Source organism: Mobula hypostoma, chromosome 7 (assembly GCF_963921235.1).
Source record: "Mobula hypostoma chromosome 7, sMobHyp1.1, whole genome shotgun sequence".
In the NCBI taxonomy this organism is placed as follows: Eukaryota; Metazoa; Chordata; class Chondrichthyes; order Myliobatiformes; family Myliobatidae; genus Mobula; species Mobula hypostoma.
The window spans coordinates 38,781,758-38,804,880 of record NC_086103.1 but is presented as its reverse complement, the minus strand read 5'-3'; the positions used below and the strand labels follow the sequence as shown (position 1 = coordinate 38,804,880).

Sequence of the window (23,123 nt, the reverse complement as noted above, 5' to 3'; positions counted from 1 at the left end):
TGAGGAACTTCAGCAGAGGTTCAGGCTTTTGGAACCTCTTTAACAAGAAACACCACCATTCCCAAAGCATAGGGATTCCCCGAAATATTGACGTGGACGGGTAAACTATTTGATGAGCGTTGGCATTGATGCCGGCTCCTGGAATGCAGTCGGCGCACGATCGACCGCCCCGCGCTTCGCTCCCCATCCGGAAAGCAGAGGCCGGCCGAGCCCGAGCCCGACAGCGCCTGCGCGCTGATGTCACTGCGGGCGAGCGGCCATTTTCTTGGCCGGGGAGCTGAAGCCGGAGAGGGATCGGGCTGCGAAGGGCAGCGCTGCCGCTTCAGCTCCACGTATAGACCCTCTCCGACTGAGCTTCTGCTTTTAAATAAACATAACATTCATTTTTAAATAGAAGTAGGGGGGACGGGGACACTCTCCTTTGTGGGTTTTTCTCTGTGTGAGCGTGAATCGGTCGTCCCGCTGCAAGCCGGCGGCGAGCGCGTCGTTGAGCGATGGACGAGAAGGCGTTCACCAAGGAGCTGGACCAGTGGATCGAACAGCTGAACGACTGCAAGCAACTGACCGAGAGCCAAGTGAAGACGCTGTGCGAGAAGGTGAGCCGGTGAGGGTGGGTTGCCTTTCCCACAGCCGGGCCTTGTTACTGGGGTCCGGCGTGTCTCCGCCCCCCCCCCCCCGCCCCGGGGTGGCCTAGTCCCGGAGCCTCCCGCTAATGTCGCCTTCGCTCAGACACCAAAGCACAGGCGGCCCCCCGGCAGTTTAAAAAAAATATACTACTGCTCAAGCAAGGTGTTTAAACTGCCGTCAGTCCCCTCGAAAGACTGGGAGTATTTTGCTTTCGGTGCTCCCGGATCAGGAGCCGGCATTTCTGTGCCGCATAAATTAAACCTTACAAGTGTGCACCTAAAATGGCGCCTTCCGGGCTGCCATTCTCGCGGCTGCAATTCACCGCTCCGAGCAGCAGCATAACAATTGCAGACAGATCTCGGAATCGTTCTGTCCCCTACCCGCCCTTACCACCGTATAATCGTTCGTATCAGTTCCGAACTGGTATTAGATTTAAAGGTGTGATTCTCGTATTATTTGGATAGCTCCTAAATTTGACGCGGATGTTTGTTGTTTGCTTAGTTTTAACCTTCGTGTTTATTTGGATCCGTATTTGATACTTGAAAGTGTAAGATCACTTGAGAGGGAGCATACAACAGAAAGCAGTCGTGCTAAAGAACCGCTGTAATATAACGAGATCAGAATTTCATGGAACATTTTTTTCAGAAAAGAACCTAAGGCTTGTGGACTTAATATCTTAAAAATATTAATGGTTTTAAATTGTGTAATCTTGAAATATTCGGGCAGAATTACCTGCTGCTTTGGCCATCTCGGGAAATCGAGGATGACTTGCTTTAGCTCTCGGGGATTTGAAGTGGCTGCTGAGGGTAATGTGGCCTGTAGACTTTGCCACAAGGGTTAGGTGAGGATGGACTAGTAAGAGAGAATGCAGTTTGGTGAGCTTGCCGTTTGCGTTGGATGTTTGATAAATGGACTTGGTATTCTTCAGAATTGTGTGGGAGAAGATGGTTATGGTGTATATGCCATTTTTGCTTTCATTGATCAGGATATAGAATAATGTTGGAGTATAATGCTGCAACACTTGATTAGATAGATTTTGGGGGATTGTGTGTAGTTCTGGTTGCTATGCTGTAGGAAGGATCTGGTTGTGCTGAAGAGAATGCAGTGCAGAACGTTGCTTGGATTGTAGGACTTGTAGGGTGTCTTGGGCTGGAGGGAAATATTTGATGGAGTTCCCTGTGGATTAGCACCAAGGTCATTACAGTACTTAATATATTATTGACTTGGGTATTTGGGAAGTGGTTTTCAAACTTGCCAATGATAGACAATTTGATAGCTGACAAATAAAAAATTAGGCAATGTTAGAACGTCTGGGCAGGTGACAGTTGAAAATTGATACTTTGAAATGTGAAGTGTTACATTTTGGTTGGAGGAATGCAAAGAAAAATAATTTAGGCAGTCCAGTTCTAAAGAATACAAGGGCAGGAAAACAATTCTGATTGAGGTCAGAGATGGAATCGGATGTTTGTCAGCTCTGATAGGGTTCACTGTACAAGCAAAACCTAACGTCATGAATGGTTGTAAAACTTCACTCCCAGATGAGCTCAGCACCTTTTATGCATGTGTTGAAAGGGAGAATAAATTATTACCTGTGCGAATCCCTGCAGTATCTGGTGACCTATGATCTCTGTCTCTTTGGCTGACGTCAAAACATCTTTAAAGAGGTTGAACTCTAATGATGTTTCTGGTAGGGCTCTGAAAACCTGTGCCAGCCAACTGGCAGGAGTGTTCAAGGTCATCTTCAATCTCTCACTGCTGTAGTTGGAGATTTCTATTTGTTTCAAAAGGGAGGCAATCATACCAGTGCCCAAGAAGAGCCAGATGAGCTACCTCAACAATTGTTGCCCAGTGGTACACACATCTGTTGTGATGAAGTGCGTTGAGAGGCTGGTCATGGCTAGAATCAACTCCTGCCTAAGCAGGGACCTGAACCTGCTGCAATTTGCCTGCAGTGGATGCAAACTCACTGCCTCTCCGCTTGGCTTTGGCGCTCCCGGTCAATAGTAATACCTACATCATGCTGCTGTTATTGTCTACATCTGAGGATTCAACACAATTATACCCTCAGTTCTCATCAACAAGCTCTAAAACCTGGGCCTGTTTTTTTTTTCTCTCTCTCTGCAACTGGATCCTTGACTTCCTCACTGGGAGACCACAGCCTGTGGATCTGAAATAACATCTCCTGGCCGACCATCAATACTCGCACATCAAGGTTGCTCTACTCTCTACACCCACGATTCTTGGCTGAATTTCAGATGGTGACGAGGAGACGTACAGAAGCAAGATGGGTCCGCTGGTTGAATGGCATCGTAGCAACAACCTTGCACTTGTGTCAATAAGACCAAGAAATTGATTGTGGACTTCAGGACGGGGAAGTTGAGGGAACATGCACCAGTCTTCATTGAAGGATCAAAAGTGGAAAGGGCGAACAGTTTCAAGTTCCTGGGTGTCTCTGACAATCTTATCATATTGATGCAATTTCAAAGAAGGCACATAGCAGCTATATTTCATTATTAGGAGTTTGAGGAGAATTTGTATGTCGCTACAGACTCTGGCAATTTTCTACAAATATACCGTGGCGAGTATTCTACCTGATTGCATCACGGTCGTGTATGGCAGGGCCATTGCACAAGATTGGAAAAGAATTGCAGAATGTTGTAAAGTCTGCCAGCTCCAGCATCCAGGGCACCTTCGAAAAAAAATGATGCCTGAGAGAGGTGGCGTCCATCATTAAGGATCCTCCTGCCCGCCCCCCCCAAATCCATCCATCCAGGACATGCTGTCTTCCCATTGCTACCATCGAGGAGGAGGTATAGGGGACTGAAGACACACTCAGTGTTTCAGGAACAGTTTCTCCTCCGTCATCAGATTTCTGAATAGACAATGAAGTCATGACATGAACACTACCTTAGTATGTTTTTCCTTTCTTTGTAATGTATAGTTATTGTAATGTACTACTGCTGCAAAACAACACATTTCTTGACACATGCCAGTGATATTAAAGTTGATTCTGAAGATTGTATAAAATGCAGTATATAAAACACTGGTTCAGTCTCTGCTACACCACAGAAACAGGCCCTTTGGTCCATCTGACAAAGGTGAGCTAGTCCATTTGCTGAAGTTTCACCCATACCCCTCTAAACCTTTCCTCTCCATGTAGTTGTCCAAGCCCCTTTCAAGTTTTGCAAATACCTGCCTCTCCAGTTCCTGTGAAATCTCTCCCCTCGTGCCTTGCAGCTATGTCCTCTAGTCCTTATTCCCCCAATACTAGATAAAAAGACTGCAGATTAACTCTATGCACCTCTGTAAGATTGCTCCTTACTTTTAGCCACTAATGGAGAATAAAATCCCAATTGCCTTAAGCTCTCCATAACTCAGTCTCTTGAATCCTGGCAACAAGCTTATAAATCTCTTCTGCAGTTTCCAGCCTAATGCCATTTTTTCCCATTGCAGGGTGGCCAAAATTGAAAGCAGTGTTCCAAGTTTTGCCTAACCAACATCTCGTACAGAGATTGTAACCTCTATACTCAATTCCTTGAACTCTTATGAGGAGGAATGATTTGCAGTCCTGGTGTGTAGAGAACATTTAATGAAAATGGTTGCAAGTGTGGGGGACTTGAGTATTGTGGATAACCTAGAGAAATATGTGACAGTTCTTGTAGTGGTCACAAGAAGATCCAGTGGAGGTATTTTAAATAAAGAATAGTATGGACTGAGTAATTAGGTTGAAATTGTTCCCATTGATTAGGTCAGAAATTAGCAGGTGAAGAATGAAGCAGATTTCAAGAGACATGAGGAAATAACACTTTTTACACTGGTTAACATCTAGAATGTGCTGCAAAAGGTAGTGATGGCTCGGCATAACTGTTGCTTTCAAAAGCAACATTGAACAGAATCTGAAGGGACAGAATTTCCAGGGCTGGGGAGTTTTGCTGTTGTGAAACTGATAAGGAATCAATGGGCTAAAAGCTTGCTTCCGTGCTATTATCTTTTTTTTGGGATATTTCTGGGATTCACATCCTGCTGTTTTACAGGAGGGTGTGGTTTCACAAACAGGTTGATGTCATTGAAGAATAAAATGCACATTTGCATTTTCTGTACTTATGTTCTGTCTCCAACTGTACGTCATTGTTCAGCTATTTTGTCTTGCAACAGTTTAGTTCCGGGGATCATGTTTTAATTGATACTCAATTTCTTTTATAAGATGTTACATGTGGAAATATCTGCACTTGAGCTGAAAAATAGTATATTTTCTGCCATTGATCCTAATTTCTATTTAATTTTGAATTTAGATGAAAAATGTAAATAGTGCTTGTGGGTTTTTTTTCCCAAAGGCTAAAATTAATCATTGAACACTACAGCGTATAAATAGCCCCATCTAGTCCATGCCGAACTATTAATCTGCCTAGCCCGCTGACCTACTCCTGGATCTGTATTCCTTGATCCCTCTGTTCTGCATTCCTCAGTGCTGTGCTGCTCACCATGTTGGTCTTGCACTGCTTTGTCCTCCAAAAGTGCAACATCTCACACGGGTCTGCATTAAATTCCATCTGCCATTTTTCACCCTATTTTTCCAGCTGGTCCAAATCTCACTGCAAGCTATGGTAGCTTTCCTTACTGTTCACTATTTTGGTGTTGTCTTCAAATTTGCTGATCCAGCTTACCACATTATCATCCAGAACATTGATACAGATGACAAACAATAATGGCCCCAGCACCGATCCCTGCAGCACTCCTCTAGACACAGGCCTCCAGTCAGAGAGGCAACCATCTACTACCAAAGCCAATGTCTAAATTAATTTACTACCTCATCTTGAATGCCAAGTGACTAAGCCTTCTTGTCAAACCTCCCATGTGAAATCTCATCAAGTGCCTTGTATGAGTTCTTGTAGACTACGTCCTTCTTCAACTTTCCTGGTAACATCCTCAAAACAGTAAGATCAGTTAGACACAACCTACAATGCACAAAATCATGTTGACTATCCCTAACTAGTCCCTATCTATCCAAATACTTATGTAGCTGATCCCTTAGAATACCTTCCAATAACTTGCCCACTATTGATAGGTTCACTGTTGTATAATTCCCCAGTTTATTAGAGCTTTTCTTCAACAACAGAACATTAGCTATCCTTCAGTCCTGTAGCACCTCATCCATAGCTAGGGACTTTAAAAATCTTTTCTAGGACCCTTGTATATATTGATTTAGGAGTATTAGGATTTTAAGTACCTAAATTGGCTCTACATTTAATGTAAAAGCAAAACAATGTTGGAAATCTAAAATGGAAAGCTTTGGGAATAATCAGCAGACCAGGTAGCACCTGTGGAAAGAGGAACAGAAGCAGGGAATTGGCCCAGATGTTGATTGTTTCTAGAATGCTGTCTAATCTGAGTACTTCTGATATTATCTTTTGTATATAAATGGTAGATTATGTCTTGCAGTGTCACTTGAATATGTATTTTTGTACGTAACCAAGTTCCAGTGTATTCATGACCTCTGGCGTATTTTTGGTCTCTAGGAAATGCTTAAGTATTGAGGTATTTAACTTGCAATTACTTTTAGTGGCTTTCCCCCATTTGGCGTGCAATTACATCTAGCCACAGAACATTTGGTTGTTACTGTTTCTGATTAAAATAGTGACATTTCTTAATTTCTTGTTATTCTGATTTGAACCCAAGACTGTCCCATGGCTGGCTAAAATGTGTGCTGACCTAATGAGCATTCTTTACAATGGGTTCATTATAATGTAGTAAGGCTGCCTTGTATATGTGTTTTGGTTCCTGATTCCTCCCCCTCCCCCCCCCCCATGGATTCTGGTCAATCTGCATGCAAGAATGAGGATAGTACATGACCTGGCATTAATCCTTATCCAAATGTTGACATGGTAGCAAGCCACTAGATGAGGGTGTGCTGTGTCCTGTATTGCAACAATGACTACATTGCAAAGGTATTTCAGCTATAAGTCACTTTAGTATATTACAAATTATAAAAGGTATTATAAATGCAAATCTTTCAGATATTCTCAGCCTGATCCACAAATTGCCATAATACTTAACTGGGTTATGGAGAGATTTGTCATATGACTGATAGCAGTATGCACTTTGAATTGAAAGGGGAAAATCAAAGCAACACCCACGAAATTTTTTGTGTGATATAGGAGTTTTATTTGGATACAGGTGCTAGTAAGACCTAAAATGTTCCATGAAGGAAGATGGCTGAGAATTTGAACTACAAAAGAACACCACATTTTCGATGGAGATGTTCAGATATCGTATTGAGCAATGAAAATGTGCAGTGAGCATGTGATCTAAAGAAAATTGTTAAAAGTGCATATTCAGTAGCTAATAGACATTAATATGATAGATCGATTGGAATTTATTAATGGGAGATTTCAGTAAGGACTTAGTTTTGGGTATTTCAATTTTAAATGTTCAACCATTGCAATTTAATGCATGTTTGCCAAAAATGGGAAACGAAATTGAGCTGTAATTGTATTTCTGTGATACAATGTAGTCTGTAGTCAAGAACTTGAAAATTGTCACATTGTAGATAGACTGCCACTTGAACATAATCTAAATGTATAATTTAATAGTGACCACTTCTTGAAAAACGTACAGAAAATGTCCTTGCGAAGAATTTGACTGTAGAAGTGGTCAATATTTAGAAAGAGATTTGGTCAAGAGAAAGCATTTTAGTGTCATGGGGGAAATAAATATCAAATTAATTTTTAAGGTCAGTTGATGTCATTATGAATGACTTTGGAAGTTTAAAGCAGAAAAAACATGCAGAAATTTTTGGGGATTGTTTCAAAAAAACACCTTTTTGATTCAAGCAATATACTTCTGAATGGAAGTAGCCTACTGTAGATAAAAGATTGTTTTATCATTTTCTAAATAATAAAAGCACTTGGTTTATTTTCACATGAACCAAAATACAATGAAAAACTTGCCTTGCATACTGTACATACAGATTAAATCGTTAAGAGTGTACAGTACAGATAGACAGCAAAGTTCAAGATCACAACGAGGTAGTTTGTAAGGTCAAGATTCCATCTTATTGTACTAGGGAAATGTGCGCTTGTCTTATAACCATGAGCTGGAAACCATCCTTGGGTCTGGTGGTGTGTGCTTTCAGGCTTTTGTATCTTCTGCCTGATGGGTGGTGGGGGGGGGGGAAGGAGATAGAATGGCCATGGTGGGTGGGTTCTTTGATTATGCCAACTGCTGTACTGAGGCAGTGGTGTGGAGGGCAGGCTGGTTTCCATCATGAGCTTGAGCTGCGTCCACAATTCTATGCAGTTTTTTTTAGCCAGAAGCAGAGCAGTTGTTATACCAGGCTATGGTACATCTGCTTAGGATGTTTTCTATGGTACGTTGATTAAAAATTGGTTAGGGTCGCAGAAGATATGCCAAACAACTTTAGCCTCCTGAGACAGTAGAGGTGCTGGTAAGCTTTCTTGGCTGTGGCATCTGTGTGGTAAGACCTTAAAAGGCTATCGTCCTTAGCACTGTTGACGTAAACAGGAGCACGTGCCCCTCTTCCTGAAGTCAATAATCAGCTCGTTTGTTCTGCTGAGCTGACATTGAGGGAATGGTTATTGTTGTGGCACCAAATCACTAGGCTCTATCTTCTTGCACTGCCACTCAGCATTATTTGAGATATGGCTCACTGCCAAGACCAAAGAACTGATTCTAGACCAGAGGTCCATGAGCCAATAATCATCGGAGGATCAGAGGTGGAGAGGGTCAGTAATTAAATTCCTGGTTGTCACTATCTCAGGGGTCCTGTTCTGGACCCATTATTGTGAAGAAAGCATGGCAGTGTGTTTACTTCCTCAGGAGTCTGGAGAGGTTTGGTATGTCATCAAAAACCTCGAGAAACTTCTATAGTTGTGTGGTGGAAAGTGTGCTGACTGGCTGCGCTATGACATGTTATGGAAACACCAATGCCCTTGAGTGGAAAACCCTACAAAAGGTAGTGGATTCAGCCCAGTACATCACAGGTAAAACTCCCCTAACTATTGAGCACATCTACATGAAATGTTACCGTAGAAATGGAGCGTCCATCGTCAAAGATCCTCACCACCCAGGCAGTGCTCTTTTTTGCTGGTGCCATTGGTGCCTCAGGACTCTCACCACCAGGTTCAAGAACAATTACTATGCCTCAACCATCACCTACACTCACTTAAGGACTCATATAGTTATTTCATGCTTACTATTTATTGCTATTTATTTATATCTGCATTTGAAGTTTGTTTACAAGTTCCTGATGTGTACAGTTACTGTTCTATAGATTTGTTAAGTATGCCTGCAGAAAAAAGAAACTAGGGTTGTATGTGGTGACCACTCTGAAAATAAATTTTACTTTGACACATTGGTATCAACTGTACTGCCACTCTAAAGGTAGATTTTTGAAGATTGGCTGATTATTTTTGAATGTACCAAAACTTGCGATTTAAGATTTCATTTCCTTCTTCAAGGAAGATGATGAGCAGAAACTAAGCCTCAACTTATGTGTTTTTTAGGTTTGGTTTTTAAAGCTATTCTGTAGTTGTAGGAATTGGAGTAAAGTGAGCACTTTGAATGTTTGGTAATGTATGAACATGTAATGATTTTTTTTGATTTTTCTCATAAATTTGTCAGGAATAAATGCTCCAGTTTTGAACGGAATAGTTATTAAATGACATAAATAGAAATGGGATAAGAAGGTAAAGCTAAAGATTATGTTTTTGTATATAATACTGAACAGACTTTTTGACATTCTTACTCATTTAAGGTGCAGCTATTTTATTTTAAATTTCTTTAATACCTTTTTGGGGAGGTGAAGGTGTGGCTATTTTCATCTATATGAAATTGGATAAGAAGTAATTCATCTAATGCAAGTTGCTTTGTGGTATCCTGAGAGGTTTGATTTTGATCTACTTGTGTATTCCCTATCCACCTCCCACTTAATAACAGAACAAATAGAGTTAAAGTATCAACATCTGATTACCGTCGCTCCAGATTAAATACTGTTGGGTTGCAATATATTTAAATAATTATGCACGATTAACACCTAGGCTGCTATATTGAAGTGGTTTGAATGAACATCTGCTTTGATAGGCACAATTGAGTGGATCTGATTTGTATATTTAAAAAAAATGTACTCTTATACCTTTGTCTCTGGAACATGTCCATCTTACAATTTATGCCTAACTCAAGATGTAACTCTACAAATAGTAACTGGTAAATACATTTGGTAATGCACTCAATCTCTTATGGTTTCTATTTTGTGGTCTGTATATTTGAAGTTTTCAAACATGCTGATGTTAGACTTGTCTTTCTGCTTTTTGATTATTTGAGGCCGTGACTAGATCTGTAACCCTACAAGATGCATCAAGTCCCTGGAATTCATTTTGAGGTTATAGTGTGATTTTAAGACAAATCAAGAAACTCTTTAAATATGACAGCTAATCGCACAATTGGCAATTACGCATGGACTTTAGTACAAGGTTTTGTTTGCATTGCAGGGGAAATAAAGGTCATGTTTTTGGAGTCTTCTATGATAAATTTAAAGATAAATGTGGAAAGCAGCTGCAGATGTAAGTCAAAAATAACAAAAAGCAAGAGGTCAGGCAGCTACTGTGGGTGGGAAGTGGAATTTATGTTTCAGCTCATTCATCAGAAGCACTAACTCTTTCTATGCAAATACTGCCAGTCTTCTGGGATTAATTTAGTTGAAAAAGATGCATTTCATTTCACTGCATAGTTGAAGATTGTCAAAACTTGCTTGACTGTGTTAAAATTATTAAAGCGTCCCGTGTTTTTCTTGTACAGTGAAAATATGTCAGTTTGCCTCTGGTTCAGTAGAAACCACATTGATTCAGGAAGCAGCTCTTCACCCATTAGGATGAGGTAGCTGTGAAAGATTCTGGTAATGATGTTCCTTGTAATGGATAGCAGGGGGTCACTGAGGTCCTTTGGAACAACACTTGCACAAATGTGAGTGATGAGGCTGTGAATTTGTGCTGAATTCTGCCGTGAGATGGAGTTAAGTATTCTCACTAAAGAACAGATGTTTAAGAAAGTCTTGAAAATGTTCCTTTTAACCTGGATTGGCTACATCTGTCCCTGGTAACCCTGTTCCAAGCTCTCCGTGGGCTGGGGTATTGGGTGTCAGAGCTTTTGATGGCTGTTTCAGCATTAATGTGTTGTCTGTTGATGAGTTGCTTAGCCCGGATCTCTGGATCTCACCATCCACTGTTCTTCCTATGCCCCACCTTTTGCCACAGGAATTCATTACCTTCCTATGTTTTCTCTGCAATAGTGTACTGGAAGAACCATTCTCAACAAACCCCAGTGTCAAACAAGAGCGTGTCTTTACTTTGTTTCGCCTTTTTTTTAAGCTGAGGTTTCTCATCTCCCCTGCAACAAACATCCTTCAGAATGTAGTGATCATCAGGAATAATGGGAAGCTAAACAGCCTAAAATAAATACAGAATAGAACCAAAGTTACCCAGACTGTAGTATATAGATAATACTTGTTTCTGTGTACATGCAGAGGCTAAGCTCCAAACCATCACTGAAATTAGCCAAAGAAGTTAGGCTACACACTTGCCCATCTGCAAGGTCAAAGTCTACTGCCAACCTGCCCCTGTTGTATTGCTGTCTTCTGACACTGAAGATTCATGTTAAAACAGTGGAAAATCTGGACCACTTCCTATATCTACTCAGCAACTTCTCCAAGGGAGTAACATCAATAGTGAAATTAGAAATTTTCTTACAGCCTTTGGGCAAAGGATATTTGAAGATCAGTATCTCCGACCTAACATACAACATAAGCGCAAGATATTCTGCAGATGATGGGGGTCTTGATCAACACACAAAATGCTGGAGGAACTCAAGCAAGTCAACCAGCTTCTATGGAAGGGAATAAACAGTCAATGTTTTGGACTGAGACTCTTCACGTGTAGGCACGTGGCTAAGTGGTTAAGGTGTTTGTCTAGTGATCTCAAGGTCACTAGTTCGAGCCTCAGCCGTGGCGGCGTGTTTGTGTCCTTGAGCAAGGCACTTAATTACACATTGCTCTAGTCTGTCTGAGGAGTGGCGCCCCACACAGACTTCCAATCTGCGCCTTGTAAGGCATGAAAATGCCTGACACAGGCCTCTCATGGTCTGAGTCGACGTTCCATCCTTCATCAGATATTGTTTGACTTAGTGAGTTGCTCCAGAATTTTGTGTGTATTGCCTAACATACAGCAGATGGTTTTGTGGACAGCGGTGAACCTTGTCATCTGTGTGATTCTGCACTGTTAACAGCAGCCACCTCAAGACATTGGGAAAATAAACCAATGCAGTCCATGCAAGGCCCCCCAAATTCACTGCAAGGGCAACTGGATTAATATCACTATCCTCTACAGGGCCAACTTCTCTGGTATTAGGGTGCTAATTACACTCAGTATCTTCAAAGGATAGGAGCATAGGGGATGGTGTTGAGGAATGACCAAGGTCCTGTTTTAGCAATGTATGATCACTTCATACACGACCCACTTATCAGCAGCCACAACTTGCCCCGTGTGTGGAAGGGTTCCGAGATGTTTGAAGATGAGCATTTCTGACCTAACATTGGGTTCTGTGGCGACTACTAAAACCACAAAACTGAAATGCAAGTAATTTGTCTCCAAGATGCTGCCTAAGAATAAGATTAAAATAATTGAATATTTTCAACTTTTTGGGATTATGCTTATTTTGAGTTGAGCTGAGTGAGAACTGTTTTGTAGACACTTGCATTGTAAATCAGAAATTTAAAAAAATTATTTTATTTGCTTACATGTGGCTTTGTTTCAACTAATTTCATGGCGCCAATGATTTATTATTGGCTTTGTACTTTTACTAGCACTTTCCTGTAATTTACTTTGCCAAATCGTTTTAAAAGTTACATTCTGCATTTGCTCTATGACATTGTCTGAGGTGATTTGAAAATGTATCATTTCTGAGAATGAGTTAGAAGTTGAAAAATGAAATCTCTTGGAGCAAAATACAAGGGACTTTTTCCATCAAAAAAAATCTCGAAGCCCTTAGCCTACAGGTGGCATGTTTAAGCTCTGGTCTGGAAATGCCGCTTCACATAAACTATTCAGGAGCAACATGAGAGTGTTTTGACCAAATTGTAATGATACCAACATGTAGGTTTTCTGAGTTAGTATGGGTCTCTTCAAAAGAAAAAGCCATCTGTAATTCTCAATGAACCATTAAAGGGCAGGATTAGGGATAGCAAAATTGATTTATATTTTTAAAAAAAAAAGCATCAAGTTCCAGGGCAAAATTAGTTTAACTTCCAAATTGAATCAGCTATACATGGTAATTTTATTATAAATTTATACATTTTACTTTTATATTTAAGTTTTAACCAGCATTGAGGCTTGATGTTCTTGAGTTTAGACTTTGTTTTATACTTACAAATATTTGAAGATTATGTAATTTACAAATTTGTACATTATCGTTGGAAGAGATTGAATGAACAGGTGGAATTCTCATGAGCTATGCAAGGGAGAATGATGTATTTTAATGCAGAATAAATATTTCAAGATTCAAAAAAACTTTGTCATTCTAACCGTACATCAGCTCTGCAGGGCAGAATGAGACAGCGTTTCCCAGGAGCAGTGCAATCATAACATAACAAACGCAACACTAAATAATAAACATAACAATAAATAGTAAAACACAACAGCCACAGGTCAGTTAAAATCAAGTCATTAGTGTCCAGTGCAAGTTAAGTGTCCAAAGCAGAGTCAGGTAGAGCAGCTATTTAGCAGTCTGACTGCCTGTGGGAGGAAGCTGTTTAGTAGCCTTGTGGTTTTAGTTTTGATGCTCCTGTAACGTTTGCCTGATGACAGAAGAACAAACAGTTCATGGAGAGGGTGTGAGGGGTCTTTAATGATGTACCGTGTCTTCTGGAGGCATCGACTCTGAAAGAGGTCTTGGACAGAAGGTAGGGAGACCCCAATAACTATTTAAACTAAAATAGAAAGTGCTGGAAATATGAGTCAGACAACATCCAATAATGTAGAAACAAAGTTTTAAGGCATTCACCTGATCTCGCGAGAAAGTAGTGTGTCTGTTTCAGATTTGAACATCTGCAGTATTCTACTTTTCCACATTTGAACTCTTATTTACAAAGGAGCTATAAATGTTCCTTTCTTGAAATGCCTACTTCCCAGGTCTCCAATAATTTCTGTAACTGCTGCTAAAATTTCTGCCTATTGAGGAACTTGCTAATAATTTATAGTTGTGTCAGGAATTATCTTTTGGATCAATGATGTAAGAGCAACACATCAGCATTGTTTTGCTATTTGGTAATGGTAGTGAAACCATCAGTAGAATTTTTCTTTTACAGCCAATATCTGAATATCCATCTTATTTTTGTGGATTATGGTAAAGGTAGATCCATGCATATTAGATTTAAACTGTCAAATATATGTTCAGGAACTTCTTAATTTAAATGTCTGATTTTCCTCTAATCACATACTTAAAAGTTGATCCTTTGTTTCTTGCTGTTGACAACGTGAATGTCGAAAATAAAGACAAAATAAAAGCAGCTTCAGTTATTTTATCATTATTTCTTATCAGTGGCTAAATATTTTTAAATTGGCATCTGTATTGATGTGATCAAATAGGTCAATGTGAACTAATTTTTTCATTTTCTTGTTTAGGCTAAAGAAATCTTGACAAAGGAATCAAATGTGCAGGAGGTCCGATGTCCTGTTACCGTCTGCGGCGATGTCCATGGGCAATTTCATGATCTGATGGAACTTTTTAGAATTGGAGGCAAATCACCAGACACAAATTATCTTTTTATGGGAGATTATGTTGACCGAGGTTATTATTCAGTTGAAACAGTCACACTCCTTGTAGCCCTTAAGGTATCTATTTTTATTTGCAAAATATTAAAATTCTAATCTTTTCTAGAAAATTGATTTTTTCTGTAAGTTGTACTATAAACTTTTCACTTTAGTCTCATTAGAGTTAATTTGGCTTGTGACTTCTGAAAAGGCAACACCACTTTGTAGCATTTGTAGAAAACTGCTCAGTATATTGGGGAAGATACGGTAGCATAGTGGTTAGCACAATGTTTTACATACCAGCAACCCTGGTTCAATTCCTACTTGCTGTCTGTAAGAAGTTTGTACGTTCTCCCCGTGACCGCATGAGATTCCTCCAGGTGCTCCAGTTTCCTCCCACAGTCCAAAGACGTACCAGTTGGTAGGTTAATTGGTCATTGTAAATTATTCAGTGATTAGACTAGGATTAAATTGGGGATTGCTAGGTGGCGTGGCTCAAAGGGCCATAAGGGTTATTCTGAGCTGTATTCAATAAAATAAAAACATAGGCACTTTGTATACATTCCAGCAACAAGCCATTCAGCTCCTGCTCAGGTGAATGAGATGCTCAATTCAGCACTAATATATCTTGTTTAATTTGGTTGACCATCGACATTTTACTCTGTTGTGCTAAAGGATGTCCTGACAGTGATTCTCAGCTGATTTCTTGGTTGTTGTCTCATCAGATTACCTATCTAGAAAGAGAGGGCTATTTGAAAGAATCACCATATAAAGGTGCACAAGATTCTGTGTAATGCAAGCTGTTCTCAGAGACACGTGTTTTGCCAAATGTTACTGGTTAGAAAAACACCTATCTGGTGAAAGATGCCTGCTGGTACTGTATATATGATTTTCTTTTTGCTGACATCTCAGCAAAGTGAAAGACGAGACTAAATGTTGCAAACTGGTCTGGGGCTACTTGCTGAGGACATGCTGGAGATGGATGTTGCCATTGCATAGGTTGTGTGAGGAAAGACAATTTGAGGCCCATTTTGCTACTGCACTCTAATCTGTAATCTCTTTTTAAAAAAAAACCCATGAACTATTTTATCAAGGTTGTATATAAATAATGACTAATGATGTGCTATTATTAAGCATTGGAGTATTATAAAGTGATGGAACTGTTGAGTTGAATGTTAGTAATTATTATGATCATGTACTGAGGTGCAGTGGTAAAACTTTGTTTTGCATGCCATCTATTCATTTACATTTTGAATATTCATTTGTAATTTTTATTAATATGAATATTCTGGGGAACAGAATTAATACTTACCAAATTCATCAGCTGGAATGTTTAAGTATAGTTAATTGCCATATCAATATACCTTCTAAATAATAGAAGGAAGAATGTTATAATGAAATTACCTTCTAATATCCTTCTTGAGAAATGTCACTAAGTATAGCTGCATTTCTGTAGATGGTGAAAACAATGATAACCGGCTAATTACTTCAGTCTAATATTAAAGTCTGTTTTCAGTTTGAAATTAGCCATTTTGGTAGCTAAATTAAAGTAGCATTTGGTCTTTTAGGAAACTGTTTAGTTGTCAAAATTCTAACTAAAATATGTATTGTTTGTTATAAGAATTAAACTATAAGAATCAAAAGATCTTGTTTTACTAAGGTGGATGAGCCAGCATGGCTTTGCTTATAAAAATGATTTTGTTTCAGGTACGTTATCGTGAACGTATCACAATACTTAGAGGGAATCATGAAAGCAGACAAATTACACAAGTGTATGGCTTCTATGATGAATGTTTAAGAAAATATGGAAATGCCAATGTGTGGAAATATTTTACTGATCTCTTTGATTACCTTCCGCTCACTGCCTTGGTAGATGGTCAGGTGAGTGTTTTTTTAATACTGATTTAACCCAGAACTAGTTGCGTCTATTTGTATAATGGTAGTTGTAGATGATTCAATATACAAATGTTGCCTCCATTTTCAAAATATTCCAATTGATAGCATGCAGTAGTATATGGGTTTCAATCTTCTGTTTGCATGTATTTAAAAACTAGTTGATATTTGAAACTATATGCTTAATTAATAACAACTGTGGTGTGTTAATTTCTGAAAGCTAACATAAACTTTCAGGCTGAATTGTACCTTAAATTATTGCTGTTGGTCTCTCTTAGATCTTCTGTCTCCATGGAGGCCTTTCTCCTTCCATAGATACACTGGATCACATCCGAGCACTAGATCGCCTTCAGGAGGTTCCACATGAGGTATGCTTATCAAATGCCTTGAGTGGTTGTTGACCATCATATCCAACGATGTCAGGAAACATGTGCAGGAAAGTTCTTAAAATAGGAAAAGCCGTTGCACTGGGGTGGTTCCACTCAACCCTGGAAGCCCAGGTCCAGTGGTATGAGTGGTTGTCAAAACTGGGATCTTCCTTAGTTGCAGTGGATGATTGTGACTGCTTCTGTGTCTCATCATGCTCTTCGCTCTCCATGGGGCGTTTCAGAACTGCCTTCCTGTCTGTTGGCACTCACTGTTGATCTCTCCGCCCAGTCTGCAAGAGATTGCTTCGCATCCATTGACAGACATGTCCCTGTCTCGCTGGGGTATGAGGCCTGCTGGCTACTCCCACCTGGTTTAGCCTGCCTGTCGAACCAGTGCACCGGGGTGTGGCTGCTTTTGCATGCAAACAGCTACTTGGAACCACAGGTGAGAGATGAGTGTTTGGTGGGGACCAAGGGTGAGTAAACTGTTCCATACTGGACATGGCAGGCCCCTTCTTCACAGATGCTACCCCTCCTTGGACACCTCATACACCCCAAATGCCGTAAGTATTTACTGCCTAAATACCTAATGAAACATTTCGTTCTCATGGGTTTGTATTTTTTGTGTTTTTAGGGTCCAATGTGCGATTTGCTATGGTCGGATCCTGATGACCGTGGGGGCTGGGGCATATCCCCCAGGGGTGCTGGTTACACCTTTGGTCAGGATATTTCTGAGACTTTTAACCATGCAAATGGCCTTACGTTGGTCTCACGAGCACATCAACTGGTGATGGAGGTAAAGTACTGTTAAGAGGTTTCCCTTGAAAGTAACTAATGATATTTTAATTTAAAATCCATATTGACTTGATCATTAACAATACACAGCCGCTTTTAAACAGATAGGAACATAAAATGCTCACGGTGCAAAAAGTTCAAGGTAAATTTATTATCAAAGTACATTTATGTCACCATATACATATTCGTTGTCATTCGGGCATACTTAGTAAATCCATAGAATAATAACCGTTACAGTCAATGAAGACTACTCCAACTTGGGCGTTCAACCAGCGAGTAAAAGACAACAAACTGCAAATAAAAATATAAAGAAATATAATAAATAAACAAGCAATAAATACCGAGAACATGAGATGACGAGTCTATGAAAGTGAGCCTGTTGGTTCTGGGATCACTTCAGTGATGGGGTAAGTGGAGTTGAGTCCGGTTATCTCCTTTGGTTCAAGAGTCTTGATAGTTGAGGAATAGTAACTATTTCTGAACTTGGTGGTGTGAGTTCTGAGATTCCTGATGACAGCAGGGAGAAGAGAGCATGTCCTGGATGGTAGGGGTATCTGATGCTGCTTTCCCATGACAACATTTTGTGTAGATGTGATGTCATATTACTACTTTTAGTAGGATTTTCTATTCAAGGGCATTGTTTCTGTACCAGGCTGTGATTTGGCCAGTCAATACTTTCCATTAAACATGTGTAGAAACTTGATAAACTTTAAGATATCATGCTGAATGTTTGCAAACTCTTTTAAGGAAGTAGGGGACCTGCTGTGCTTTCTTCATAATTACACCTGTGTGCTGAGTCCACGACTGGTCCTCTGAAATGATAACACCAAGGAATTTAAAGTTGCTGACCTCTCCACCTCTGATCCAACAATAAGGACTAGTTTCGTTCTCTTGAAGTCAATAATCAGTCTCTTGGCCTTGCTGACATTGAAGAAGAGCTTGAATTGGCACCACTTTCAACCAGATTTTCAATCTCCCGCCTATATGTTGATTTATCGCCACCTTTGATTCTGCCTACGTCAGCAAACTTGGATATGGCATTTGAGCTATGCTTAGCCACACAATCAAATGGAATGTGAGTAGAGCAGGGGGCTAAGCGCACAGCCTTGCGGTGCACATGTGCTGATGGAAATTGTCAGAGAGATTTTGCTAATCCAAACTGACTCAGGTCTGCAAGTCAGGAAATTGAGGATCCAATTGCCACTCACATCCAAAAGCAGGTATTAAGGCCAAGGTCTCAAAAATATAGGTAAAGTTTAAATTTGGCAAAAAATAAAATTGCCAAAAGTTGAGCAGTTTCAAATCACCTGAGTAATACTGGTTCCAGTAACTCTTATTTCATTAAACCCCCAAGTGTCAAATTATTTTGTTGATATTTGTTCTTCAAATTTTAATGTCAGAATTGCAGGTTGATCTGACAGTTTTTGACAGTGGGGAGGGAAGAAAGACTTAGAGTAACCCTTAGAAAGAATGGGAACCTATGATCATTCATGTGGAAGTAACAAGCAGGAAAGTAAAAACAATTTCTCTATCATCAGTTGCTGGAGCATCATGTGTAGGCATTTTGTCCTGACAGTACACTCTTAAGGCTGCCTACTTTCTGAATGAAGATCAAGATCATTCTAACTTTTGTTTAGTCTATCCCTGTCTGGCAAGATTAAATAATCAGTAAAAGTACATGCTGTCTAAACTTAATCTACAGATCTTTATGCAGTTGCGTTGAGCCCCTGTGCTAGACTAATTAGCCTGACTTTTTTTTGGTCTGGGAATTATTCTTGGAGCTCTTTGAACTGGTTGCCAAGCCTGCTGTACATAGGCACAATTCTGAAGTTATTTAGCAAGCATCCTGTGTAATGACTAAATTGTTCATACTAGAACGTTTTATAATATTGCAATTTCTGTCAATAGGGTTACAACTGGTGCCACGATCGCAACGTAGTGACAATTTTCAGTGCTCCAAACTACTGTTATCGTTGTGGGAATCAAGCCGCAATAATGGAACTTGATGACACCCTTAAATATTCTTTGTAAGTGATACATATTGCCATATTAAGATCCTTGTAGTCAATATTACTTTTTGTTTTAAATGCTTATGTTAATTGGTAAGATGATATATAATTGGAAAGTGCATGTGAGCTTTACTGATTCCTGGATGAGAGCTGAACAAATGTGCCAATTTGCAGTTCTCAAAATGATGCATTTAAATGCATCATTTAAGTATTGTTATTTCAAATTTAAACTCTTCCATAGAGTGCTCAAAGTTTACCTAACACCATTTCAGTGTTACTTTGAATTTTATGGGGGGTGTTGTTATTAAATGGTGGCTATCATAGCAACAGTTCAGATATGCTACTTGGGGCTGTAAATTGTAAATCTGTATTCCTGATCTCCCATCTCCCTCTGTTGGAATAAAGCTCTTATTATTTGCCTTCAATGAAGGCAGACTGTTTTTGGTGAAACATATCTTCATTTTTATTGGCCAGTTAATTTTCCATTTTTGAGTCCTGAGTTTCTGTTAATAAATGGGATATTTTTTTCAGAATTGGATTAATGGCATTTAATCATCTGAATGTCTTGAAATTGATCGTTTTGTTGGAGTTTATTTCTTTAATATATGGGATGAAGGCATAAGAAAACTATATTTTCTAAGGTGGATTGTTCCTTAACATTAATTTGTTAAAATGATGTGTGCTTTATTTATTGATTATTTCTTTTCAGGCCAGTATTTGATTAGCATAGTAAGGTTTAAGATGTGGTTACTGCCTAATATTTTAATGATTGTTCCTCTTCTACTTCCATAGCCTACAGTTTGATCCTGCGCCTCGCAGAGGTGAACCACATGTGACTCGTCGCACCCCAGATTATTTCCTGTAAAATCTTTTGTACAGTATTGCCATGAATTAAACATTGGCCTGACAGAATTGGAAGAGCAACAGTAACTTCAAATTATAAGCGAGAATCTCAAACATTCAGAAATCTGTCATCATGGACCAAAAGACGTGCCATAATAAATACAACCCTCAGTCTGCAAACATCTCATTGTTCTACTTGAGCACCTGTTCATCAATGCATGCTGATGCGTGAAAGTTATGGGTTGAGAACCATGGTTTGAGCCTAGTTTGTAGTTACTTTTGCTTTTTCAGAGATTGCAGAGATAAAGATGTAAACATTAAAACCTGCACCTCGTGATAATTCATTTAGCTATAGCATACCAAGCATGACTTGTAGATAAACAATAGCAGTAAACAATCAATGGAGCTTAAAAGAACATTTTAAAATACAACAGCCTCTATTTGTGTCAGTACTGAAATCTTGTTTCAGGGAATACTGTTTAATTTAATTTGTCTCTACTGTTTTCGATGTATTTTTCATAATGTCCAATTCAAATAAGTTGTATGGAACAAAATTTTCCTTTTAAAAAATCATGGCAGATGTCTGCTATGTCATTTTCCATAAAATTATGAACCAAGAATTGAGATATTTCAGATTTTAACTGTATTGGGATGAAAGACATGATACCTTTATGTAAAATGGTTACACTAATATTTTAGTTGTGTATCAAAGGCTCCAGGTTAAAATAATAAAAGACTGAAATTGCTCGTACAGGATATGTTTTTGCATTTGAGAGGAACCAAATGGCCAATTTGCATCTCCTTAGTTTCCCTATGAAATGTTAATAGAATTGAGGAAAATGCATAACAAGGCACAAGTATCCAGCAAAAAGTTAGATCAAATCTCTCCTCATTGACTAATATAAATGCTTTTGCATGTGCTGTAATTAGTTTTGAAGCACCAAGACCGTAGTCAGTATTACATAGTTCCTCATTTTCTAAAACCAATCCTTCAGTTTTTCCTGGCAGTAATTTATATGAAAAAATATTGTGCTGTCTTTCTGATATTCACATATTTAAATTTAGCTAAATCCTGCACCATCCAATTTCAACAAAATACGTAATCTAACTTCAATTAAAATGTTTCTGTTTTTGTAGCTATGCTGTGTTTGGGTTTACTTTTTTCCGTTTGCTCTGTTGATGATCCAGTTGTTGGGACCATTGAGGTGCCATATTGGTTTGGTACTGACTTGCAAATTTATAAATGCTTGCCATAACATTTGATTCAATGTTTGTTTTGGTCTTTCTCTGGTCATGGGTGCTCTTATCTGTGAGAATTCTGGCTTTAAAAATATAGTGAGCCAGAAGGGGGAGAAAATACACATTGCATGAAAAGGTTTAATGAAAAGGAATAGGTGAGAGTTTGTGTTGAGTACTGGTTGGTCTTGATTTAATTCCTGAGCTGTAAATCTGTAAATAGCTGTTTTATGAAGCCTAAATCAGAATCGATTACCTAATTCTATTGCATTTTAATGGAAGTAGAAGCTTACAGCGTGGAAAAGTTGTTATTAACCATTCACACAGTGCTTGTTTGTTTACATATATCTATAATCACATAAAAAGTTTAGTTCCATATTAATGCATGAAGAAGGAGAGTTTCTAAGGATTGTTTCATCAATTAATCTAAGAGTAACATGGAGGGAGGAAAAAAATTGCAAAAGAATCATGTGATTTTTGATAAGATTACTGGTATAGCCACTTAAACTTGAAGAAAAGAATCTGAGTTGAAATATTTTTCTTGTCTTGGTGTCCTTTGAAGTTGAGGTCCTTGATTTCTTTACCATTTGTCTAAACTTCATGTAATGACAACAGAACTTTTTTTTGTGTGTCAGTGAACTGAAGACACAAAATTGTACCAGACCAATATGTTGAATTTTAGCCTCATTCTCTCCAGGATAATCATGCGGGTGATGTTTTATCCACATTATCGCACTGCAATGAGGGAACAGTTTGAACGTTCAGTGAATACAAGAATTGTATATCCATTCTTACTGTTCAGGGGAGCAGCACTTACATTTATTGGAAATAAAATAATTTGATGTACAAAACTAGAACTTTTTAAGGGTGAACACTGGACAGAAAGTAATGGGTCCCCAGAGTGGATGAGGGGAGTTATGATCTTACAGAGCTCTGTGCATTGTATCCTAGAATTATGAACTTTGTTAACATTAACTTTTTTATGCAACTCTGGACATGGCTGGTTTAGTTACTGTCACTGGTTGAATGTAAACTTAAACCATCCTTGTCGTTTGGTACATTCTTCAGTTCTTGTAAGTGAATGATGTGCCTCTAAACTTGTGTTCTGGTAGCTTAGCCGACTCCAGTAGAGATACATTCCAGTTTTCACATATTTATGTATTAAATTTATTGTCTCCATGTAATCTTTATAAAGATGAATTCATAAATAATACCTTTTTTACTTGGAGTTGTGCGTTATCATTAGACAACAAATTTTCATAAGCTTTACCAGAATGGCAAGTATAAGTTAGTTGCTTTTCAATATGGTGGCCATCCCTTTTACAGCATTTGATAGTGATAATTTACAGTTTTCATTTTTGTGGGACTATATATCTGAAATTTGTTGAACCAATAAAAATAGACTAAAGTTCCTGTGTGTTGATTGTAATTTGGTTGGTTACTGCATGCCATTGTGAGCAAGCTAACATGAGAGTGGTCACTAGTACGTTTGTATTTCTGGTATTGTCTATAAATGCATCTCAGTGAAATGTGGG

The 23,123-nt window shown here is 38.9% G+C and overlaps 1 protein-coding gene across 1 annotated transcript; it reads left to right on the top strand.

Annotated features, from left to right (window-relative positions):
* Positions 1 to 241: 241 nt before the first annotated feature.
* On the top strand, positions 242 to 22,999 carry LOC134349244 (serine/threonine-protein phosphatase 2A catalytic subunit alpha isoform). The gene is made up of 7 exons (XM_063053276.1): positions 242 to 596; positions 14,316 to 14,525; positions 16,152 to 16,325; positions 16,616 to 16,705; positions 17,340 to 17,501; positions 19,409 to 19,527; positions 20,302 to 22,999. The coding sequence occupies exons 1-7, from the start codon at positions 495 to 497 to the stop codon at positions 20,372 to 20,374; spliced, it is 930 nt and encodes a 309-aa protein (XP_062909346.1). The 5' UTR covers positions 242 to 494; the 3' UTR covers positions 20,375 to 22,999.
* Positions 23,000 to 23,123: the final 124 nt, after the last annotated feature.

Coding starts and splice junctions, on each gene's coding strand:
- LOC134349244 (XM_063053276.1), top strand. CDS start 495: ATGGACGAGAAGGCGTTCACCAAGGAGCTGGACCAGTGGATCGAACAG. Junction 16,706..17,339: donor TTCAGGAGGTTCCACATGAG/GTATGCTTATCA, acceptor TTGTGTTTTTAG/GGTCCAATGTGCGATTTGCT. Junction 17,502..19,408: donor CACATCAACTGGTGATGGAG/GTAAAGTACTGT, acceptor TTCTGTCAATAG/GGTTACAACTGGTGCCACGA.